Source organism: Protobothrops mucrosquamatus, unplaced genomic scaffold (genome assembly GCF_001527695.2).
Source record: "Protobothrops mucrosquamatus isolate PMUCROS unplaced genomic scaffold, P.Mucros_1.0 scaffold3434, whole genome shotgun sequence".
Classification (NCBI taxonomy): domain Eukaryota; kingdom Metazoa; phylum Chordata; class Lepidosauria; order Squamata; family Viperidae; genus Protobothrops; species Protobothrops mucrosquamatus.
In genome coordinates, this window is record NW_015389413.1 from 13,079 (window position 1) to 22,575 (window position 9,497).

General features: G+C 40.0%; 1 protein-coding gene across 1 annotated transcript in view; it reads left to right on the forward strand.

Moving 5' to 3' along the window:
* The window catches only part of LOC107297641 (protein FAM171A2-like), a gene marked incomplete at its 5' end in the record, with an annotated part of 27,834 nt that overhangs the window by 11,827 nt on the left and 6,510 nt on the right, over positions 1–9,497 (forward strand). The window contains 4 exons of the mRNA XM_015827004.1: positions 3,008–3,166; positions 4,131–4,304; positions 5,287–5,403; positions 6,200–6,323. Of these exons, the coding sequence (XP_015682490.1) occupies positions 3,008–3,166; positions 4,131–4,304; positions 5,287–5,403; positions 6,200–6,323 (574 nt within the window). The remainder of the gene's footprint in view (positions 1–3,007; positions 3,167–4,130; positions 4,305–5,286; positions 5,404–6,199; positions 6,324–9,497) is intronic.

Consider the following 9,497-nt stretch of genomic DNA (forward strand, 5'->3'; position numbering starts at 1 on the left):
AGAAATAGAGTTACTAGTATTGACCTAAGGGGAAGTAGGATATATTAAAATAATAATAGATTAGTTATATGTATAACTGAGTTAATTATATTGAAATAATTTGAATTGTACAAATATGATTTTGTTTTGATTAATTGATGGCCTTGCCACCATGTAAAATAAAACCAATAAAAAATTTTGTTGGAAAAAAAAAAAAAAATACTTCACGTGATCTTGATTCTATCCCTCTGTTAATGCAGCCTAGCACTGTGTTGGCCTTTTTGGCAGCTGCAGCACACTGCTGGCTCATATTTAAGTGATTGGCCACTAGGCCTCTGAGGTCCCTCTCACAGTTACTACTATTGAGCAAGGTACCCTCTATGCTATACCTGTACATTTGGTTTTTCTTGCCTAAATGAAGAACCTTACTTTTTTCACCATTGAATTTCATTTTGTTAGATAGTGCCCAGTGTTCAAGTCTGTCCAGATCCTCCTGTATCTTAAGCCTGTCTTCTGGAATGTTGGCTATTCCTGCCAGCTTGGTGTCATCTGCAAATTTGATGAGTTCCCCATCTATCCCCTCGTCCAAGTCATTGATGAAGATGTTGAAGAGCACTGGGCCCAGAATAGAGCCCTGGGGCACCCCACTACACACTTCCCTCCATGTAGATGCAGTTCCATTGAGGACCACACGCTGAGTACGGCCGGTCAGCCAGCTACGGATCCATCTGGTGGTGATGCTGTCTAACCCACATTTTTCTATCTTATCAAGTAGTAGGTTGTGATCTTTATCAAATGCCTTACTGAAGTCCAAGTAAATTATATCCACAGCATTCCTCTGATCCACTAATTTTGTCACTTGGTCAAAGAATGCAATAAGATTTGTCTGGCATGATTTGTTTTTGATAAACCCATGTTGGCTTTTAGTAATTACTTTGTTTGCCTCTAGGTATTCACTGATTCGTTGTTTGATTATCTTTTCCAGAATCTTCCCAGGTATTGAGGTCAGGCTGATAGGTCTGTAATTTCCTGGGTCCATTTTTTTTCCTTTTTTGAAGATGGGAACTACATCAGCTCTTTTCCAGTCCTCCGGTAATTCCCCAGTGCTCTAGGATCTTTGAAAAATATAGTTCAATGGTTCTGAGATCACATCTGCCAGTGCCTTGAGAACCTTGGGGTGTAATCCATCTGGTCCTGGTGATTTGAACTCGTCTAGGCTGGACAGGTGCTCACTTACTGTTTTCTTGCCTATCTTAACTTGTGTTTCTATTCTGTTTTTTATGGCACTATTTTTGGTAGGTTGGTCTGTTTTTTCCTTTTGTGTAAAGATAGATGCAAAAAACGAGTTACCCACTAATGGACCAATCATTTCCTTCACTTTTTTCTTGTTTTTTACATGTTGAAAGAAGCTTTTTTTGTTATTTTTGACTTTGGTCGCAAGCCTTAGTTCATTTTGAGCCTTAGTTTTCCTCACTTCATCTTTGCAGGCTCGGGCTTTTTGCTGATATTCTGACTTAGTTATGTGCCCCTCTTTCCACTTTCTATACTTGTCCTTTTTATCTTTCAATTTATCAGAGAGTTCTTTATGCAGCCATGCTGGTTTCTTCACTTCAGCAGCTTCAGTATTTTCAATTTCTTGCAGTTCAAATTACCGGTATTAGCAGGAAGTGTTTAGATACTATTTTTATAGCCATCTACTTTGTAAGAGTAAATTATCTTTGTCTTCAGTGCTCAGAGAGTTACTTGAAGGGCCCTATGGTTGTTGTTAAAAGTAGACTGAACAATACTGACGACCTTAAATGTTGGAAGGCTCAAGTGAAATTGTCTTCTCCTGGCTAATTTTAGATCTAATGAAACAATAACTTGTTTGGACTTTATTGACAGCTTTACGGGGGAAAATAACACTGGATCAATTGGAAGGGTACTCAGACTTCTGCATCTGCTATATTAAGTTTTCTTATTTCAAATCCATAAACAACTGCACATAAGCTTCTGTTCCAATTTGCAGAAAAATGTGCTTAACTTAGTTCTATATAGAGGTTGTGTCATCTTTTGATCACTTAGGGTTCATTGAAACATACAACTTGACCAAAGGTGCCTACACTTTTGTATGCAGTATTCAAGTTTCAGAAATTATGCAAAAATAAAGTCATCCTTTCTATTAAATTATGGTTTTAAATTTGAATTTAAATTACCATTGAAACATGGTATAATTATTTCTTGTCCGATCCTAACTTCAATGCAATCATTAGTTTTATTCATGGGGAGGATTCACATAAATTTATTTGTCATTTTAGGAAATCATAGTATCACAAAGTTTGAGAACCTCTGCAGTTTGTTATTATGGGCTCATATATAGAAACAAAATACCTATAGCCTTATTTAATTAAATTATCTAAGAACCTGGAGAAGGGTAGTAGACAATCATCATGCATTTGTTTTATGTAACTGATACATTTAAACCAGGCAAAGTAAAAAGCATCTGTATTATCATGATATTACCACCTTTTTTGTCATCTTTTCCATTAAAGCATATGGAAATATTCAAAGCCTTTCCAGTTTTCCAGGACCTTGCTACTACCTGCCTGGCTGCAGCCAATAACAAAACTATCAACTATATGTTTTAAGGTGTCATTTGGATTATCAAAACAAAAACAAAAAAACCTTAGTAAGGCCAATGTCAACGCTGCTAATATTGAACCTAGGATCTAATGTTATGACCTGGGTTGTAATCTTTCCTATTTTAATACAAATTTAGTTCAAAAAGGCTTAACATTTTTATAAGATCACCATATAGGTACCTATTTCTTTATGCTTTCTTCAACACATGGGGTTTATACTAGAATTTGAATTTATTGAAGACTGCATCTCATGGTTAATGACCAAAAATGTATAGATACTTTCTTGAGTTATTGCATTGCAAACCTATGCACTGAGGCTCAGCACTAAAAGCAAACTCCAAGGATTCTGTGGTCTTTTATGAATACAGCCCAATTAGGTCAGAAAGTTTAAGTATTGATCATTGCAGGAGCTAAGAGCCACCCATGGGCACAGTTCCAGCGCAAATCTGCTCATCTGTTCCGCAGTTCCACCTACAGCCAGGTTTCAGCCACCTTGACTTCTGCCAGTGGTGGGCCAGACGTGAGAGGGTTCCCGTCCTTCATCGGGGCTGAAAGTAATGGCAGCGGTAAGGGGCCATCATGGAATGTGGGATAGGGAAGGCTGGGGCATTAAAACTAGCCATTACAGCTTGTCTCTGACACCAGATTTGGAGGTATGAAATAGATATTTAATGTATTATTATACACAATCATTGTTATTGGGGGGGGGGAGGAGGAGGTATCTATTACTAACACTAACACCAGCCTGCCAAACTCTTCCCTGGAATCTTCACCTTCACATCCTTTATACCTAATTTTGGGATGTTCAGCTAGCGTTCCAGCTGAGCAGGTAGTTACACTGCCACCATCTGTTCTTGAATAGGAAGATACCCCACTGCCACCTGGAATATGTAACAGAACATCAAATCCCCTTTACCCTGGAATAAGTTATTAAATAAATGGCTCTGTAGCCAATAACCAGCCTCAAACAGGTTTGGAGGGCATGAGAAACAAAGTAAAGATTTGAAAGAATAATGTAATTGCTATGAATTACGTAAGATTGAGATCTGCATTCCACACCCAGCACTCAGTAATGTGCAAACATTCTGAGTGAGCAAAGAAAGACATATCCAGCAAGCCAGCACTTACAATAAATTAAATAACCCTCATGCGAATGTTCCCTTCCAACTTTGCCAGCTTTCTATGCTTTGGGCTTCAAACTTTAGCCCAGTCACATGAAACCTGTTTTCTTAAGTGCCCAATTCCTGCAGGGCCTCCAAGCAAAGCTCACTGAGAACAAAGAAACCTCACTCTGAATTCCACACCCTCCCCACTGCTTATTGTAGAGAATAGGGCTGTGTTTTGACAATACTTGGTCATAATTAAAAAATCCTTTTAATCCACTACAATTCTTATATGCTACTGTGTGCACGGGTAGGAATAGGAGTATCTTTTGGATTTTCTGTTTTGAAAATCCATATCCAATGTATATGTAGCTACTGGACCTTTGAGATGCGATAGCCATTATTTCTTAACTCTCTCTTTGTACAGATAGTAATACATGGTTGGAGCTGGTGCCTATTGTTGCAGTCAGTGTTCGCCTCTTCACTGCAAATGGCACAGATGTCCAGCTTTCTGGTTCAGTCCACCTCTCCATCCCACTGTCATCCAACACCGCTGCAGCAAGTACCAGTGTGCCAGCCTGGCACTTTGACCTCAAGAGTGGTGAGTGATGGAATGCTTGTAAATCATATTTTTAATGGTTTGATCATTATTGTATCCAATAATTACAAACATATGAGGCAAGGAATAATATTGCTTGTTTAAAAAGAGGCTTTGGCAGGAAGCACATTGAGTGATTAATAGGAGCCAAACATCCTCTCCTTCACCCATGGAACCAAGTTCTCTGCGGGGTCATAGAATTCTTAGGTGTATCTGGAAAACAATTAGGAAATTGTGCAGGGCAAGCATTAACCATGCCTACAAGAACCAAATCTGATGTGGAAGCATTTTGTTCCCAGGAAGAAGATGAGGATGAAATTGATGGAAGTGTTGTAATGAAGGTTGGAAGTCACTTTTATGTTTTTTTCTTTTTCTTTATCATATTCTTTCTTTTCTCTTTCTTTCTTTCTCTTTTTTCTTGCACCTTTCCCCCCCCCCCCATCTATTTTCTTTTCTATTCTTCTTTTCTTTGAGTTTAGTTTGTATTGTACCTCAGCCCTTCCAATTTAGACCTGGTATGAATATAGATGATTTATTTATATAATGCCCTGTGAATCTAAGCTGGTTTTGTGCTAGCAGTATAAGCAAAAAGCTGTCTGTTCAATGCTGTCTGGTATTGGCGTACACAGGCTCAATCAAGGTCCCCTAGCCTCTTTCAAATTAGGGGTTATGGTTAAGGTTAATGCTGAAGTTATTAAATGAAGTGGTGGTACTAGAATTCTAAATAGGGGACATATTTTGAGAGCCACACCATGTTCTTAGGTTGCCTGTTCCCTGTTCCAACTTTGTGTTTCTTCTGTATAAGAAATCAGGTGTGGCACAATACAGTAGCTGATTACACTATGCCAGCCTGCTCTTGAATAATTTTGATTAACAGGGGTTTGGGGGGAATAGTGCTGGTGAGTAGTACTCTTCCTTTCAGGTAGTGGTTTATTCAGATGGCCTTTTTAATTACTTCAGATTCAGTCATAGTCTCTCTTCTTAGGGCTGTGGATCCAGAATGGAACCGGACTCATCCACAAGGAAGGGAATCAGCTTTATTGGACATTTGTCTCTCCACAGCTGGGCTATTGGGCAGCTGCTATGCTGTCTCCTGCATCAGGTAAAATTGCCATAGCCAAAGACTCTGAGAAGTAAACTGATCTCAGTGCACACAAGTTTTTTGCATACCTGGTATCATGATACAAAGGAGATTAACATGCTGACCACTGGACATTCCTCTCTTATGAATTAAGAGAATGGCTGTCTCCACAGTTCCCACAGAGGTCCTTAGTAAAAGACTGAAAATGTCTCTGCCTTAATAAGTTGAGGGATAACTTGACTTCTGAAAGTTAAGCTATCCGGTTGCTGAGATTTCTGTAACTTGACCCTATTTTCTTCAGTAAATCTTGCTAAACCCAGAGAGAATCTTGATTCCTATTGCAGTAGGCTGGCAAGAGCTTGATACTGGTGGGAATTATTTTGGGGTGTAGCATTTTTTGGATTGTAATTTCTAGAAGAACTCTCAGTTTGAGTAGAATGTTTTCCTTCTAACTTTGGGACAAATGCCCTGCCTGTTTCATAGATGCAAGTAATATCGTGACACATGTACAAAAGGGGTGGGGCTTAGCACATAGCACTGTGTTCATTATCTCCTCCCCCCCCCCCCATCTTTTCTGCAGACACCTCTGCCAGGGGAAGATCTTGATCTCTAAATCTTTTGATGATTTGGTCTTTTTAATTGTTACTTTACAATTATTTATGCTATTTTAATAAAACTGCATTTTTTAAAAAACTGAATGCAATTGTAAGCCATCCAGAAAATGTTATTTAAAGAGGTTTATATAAATACTCATTATAGATAGCAAATATTGTTTCCAAGTGGAGTGGAAAAGGGTCCCAAACTGTCTTCTCTGCAGGCCTGGCAACCTCAGCAGGAATTAAAGATATTGCCACCTACCATACTATCTTTCTACTTACAATCTTGGGTGCCCTGGCATTGCTGGTCCTAATTTTGCTCTGCCTGCTTATCTACTACTGCAGGTGAGTGCCACACTTTCTTCTCCCCTTCTGTCCCACCACTTGTTGCTTCTAACTCTAGGCCCATCTCTAAAATCTTTTTTCATAGCCCTACTAAGCATCACTACTTTAGCAAAGGCTTTCTTATTGCATCAAATTTTATTTCATTTGGATATTACTGTATACACTTTATTTGGATGCTACTTACTGCAGTAATTGGTCTTGAGTCCATGAGTGCACTTCCTGTTTCCACATAAAATCAGAAGTTACAACTATCCACCATCAGTAAAATCATGGAATGTTTACTTCTGGGAATTTCAGACAGGGCATTTTGAAAACCAACACACCCCTACATGCAATCAGTTGGGGCAGAGTGTAGGCATGGCAGCTGAGCTGAGGATTGTAGGATTCCAATTCTTTGGAATCTGACAGCTGTTCCAAACACTTTGACACCAGTCACTGGACAATGTTAGGTAGTCTTTGTCTCCAATTAGTAATGGATCAGTTACTTTCACCTCCCCATCTACAAGGCCCACTTTCTTCAACCTTGGCCTTCCTTCCCATATTTTAGTTAAGGAGTTTCAAACTTTTTCAGGACATGGAACTTGTTTGCTAAAAAAAAACCAAGAGAGGTTGAGCTTTCAAATTTCAGGGCACAAGCCTTTCCCTTTTCACTGTACAAAGAAAACGTTTTATGGACAATCCTGAAGAGTGGTGTTGAGGCTGAGTACTTTCCATTTTTTTCCCCTCAGTCCCTTACAGGGAGGTTTATTTTCTCCCTCAATCTTTGGAAGGGCGGATCCCCCTCTTGTTAGTCTCGCAGAACCATTCAAGTTCTTGTGGAACTCTAGGATTCCACAAAACCCAGTATGAAAAATCTCATTCTATTGAGCAGTGCTGTATAATAAAGAGGGCAGTGCCCTTAAGCGTGCAGAAGTGCTTTTTCCTGTCTTGAAGGAATTCAGCCTGAAAATGGGAAAGAGTATAGTAGGTCAGAAGCTTAAGCTTCCAGGGAAATTTGAACACAGGATCTTCTATTAGACAGTAATGGTTGTCCATGATCTCTGCTGCATCTCAAAACCTTCTCACTTATGCCGAGCCATTTTATTTCCCTGGGTCCAGAAATGTGTGCTGGAATTAACTAGCTGTAGACAAGTGTGTATTTGTAGCAAGCAGAGTATTCTTTCTTTTTTACAGTATTTCATAAACCTAGAGCTAGAAAGAACCCCAGTTCAAGGTCTGCAAGCATACTCACTTTCCTCTTATCTCCCAACATACTTTTCTTGTTTCCAAGGCCAGAGTTATCCACTTACTCAAACTGCTTGCATTAGAGAGCCCCAGGTGCCACAAATGGAGCGCCTGGTACATTTCCATGCAGTTTAGGTTAGATCCAAAAATTGACCTGGACATGGAAATGAATACATTGTCAAACCCCAAGCATTCTCTGAGCAAACTGGGAGGATATGTTTAAATTCTGTTATTTAGTATCCTGCATTTGAGTTATGGGATTCCCTAATATCCCAAAGAGAGCCAGTTTGGTGTAGTGGTTAAGGCACCAGGCTAGAAACTGGGAGACTGTGAGTTCTAGTCCTGGCTTAATTACAAAGCCTGCTGGCTGACCTTGGTGGAGGTAATGGCAAACCACTTCTGAAAAACCTTGCCAAGAAAACTGCAGGGACTTGTCCAGGCAATCTCCAAGAATAGGACGTGATTGAATGGAACAACCTGCCTCCAGAAGCTGTAATGCTCCAACACTGGATGTTTTTAAGAAGAGACTGGATAGCCATTTGTCTGAAATGGTATAGGGTTTCCTGCCTGAGCAGGGTGTTGGACTAGATGACCTCCAAGGACCCTTCCAACTTTATTATTATTATTATTATTATTAAAAAAATGTCCCAAAAGAAAGGTAGCAGATGGAAGTTGGAGTTCAAGAGAACAAAGGACATGATTCAAGGAGCTGAACTATTATTAAGAGATCAAATCCTCAATTGCACAAAAACTGAAGGGCAATTATTTTCTTTGGAATAACGCCATTTTAATCTTCTTTTCTGCATATGGTGATATCTTCTTTTCTGCATATGGTGATTCAAATAATAAAAATAATAAAAAATAATCTTGGCAGTGAATTCTACATTGACTGCTGATTTCCATTTCACCCTTCCTTTGACGTCTCCCTGGCCCTAATTAGACACTTAGTTTGGATGCATGAGAGAGACCTCAGGTAAATTCTACTTGTGTTCAAAACTTAGAAGAAAGACCCCTAGCTACTTCATTATCATTACTTCCAAATGAGAAACAGTAATTATTTTTCCTGGGCAATTAACATTTTTTTGTGCAATGTGCACAAGGTACTACTTTAGGAGCAAAAACATAGTCTTCACTTACAATAATTAAATTGATTCCACTTGGAAGTTAGGGTCATAGTTTGCTGGGATCCTAGAATTGACAGTTGCTTATCTTTAAAAGATATTCTACTATACTGTACTGCATTAATACTTTTATTTATGCATATCTGCCTGCCTTCTGGTTTGGGTATTGTGTACTCTGTGGGGAACAATTCATCAGATGGAAATGATCTTTCCTATTGTGACGGTATGTGAAAAAGACCTTGAGAAATGGGGTGATGAGATGCTGCCTAGGGAACGGTCAGACAAGAGAGGGCATAGCCCACAGCTGCATAATAGGTGGAGAAAGAGGATCAGAAGGAACCATCTCTAACTTCTCCAGCAAGCTTCCATGGGAATTTAAGAGCATTGGCTGAGCCACCATCTGTTGTGCTACCACAGGTTGAGACAAATTCTGCCCCAGCTGTTAGTTGTATCATGGCATTCTGCAAATTGGTCATCTATGCATCCACTTGCTGCTGGTGTTTTTAATCAAATTTGTAGTCCGGGTTTTAGGGGGTTCCAGGGAGAGGGGTGGGCAAACTGAAATTAATTCTCCCAGGCCGGCTGAAGGCCTCGGCGAGGTGGGCGTAGGTCCTGGAATTGGGGAGGGGTGGAGGGTCTGCCTAATAGAGGGCAATTCCATTAAGACTGTGTATGGGAGGGGTAGATATGGCGGGAGCAGAGGGCCATATCACACTAGGGGAGGGCGCACCCGCTGTTTACGAGCTGTGGCGCGCTCTGGCCCCCATGGCTCTTCTTGCAACCTAGGGGGTTTAGGATCTCAGGGCCTGGGCTTTCGGCTGATGCTGTG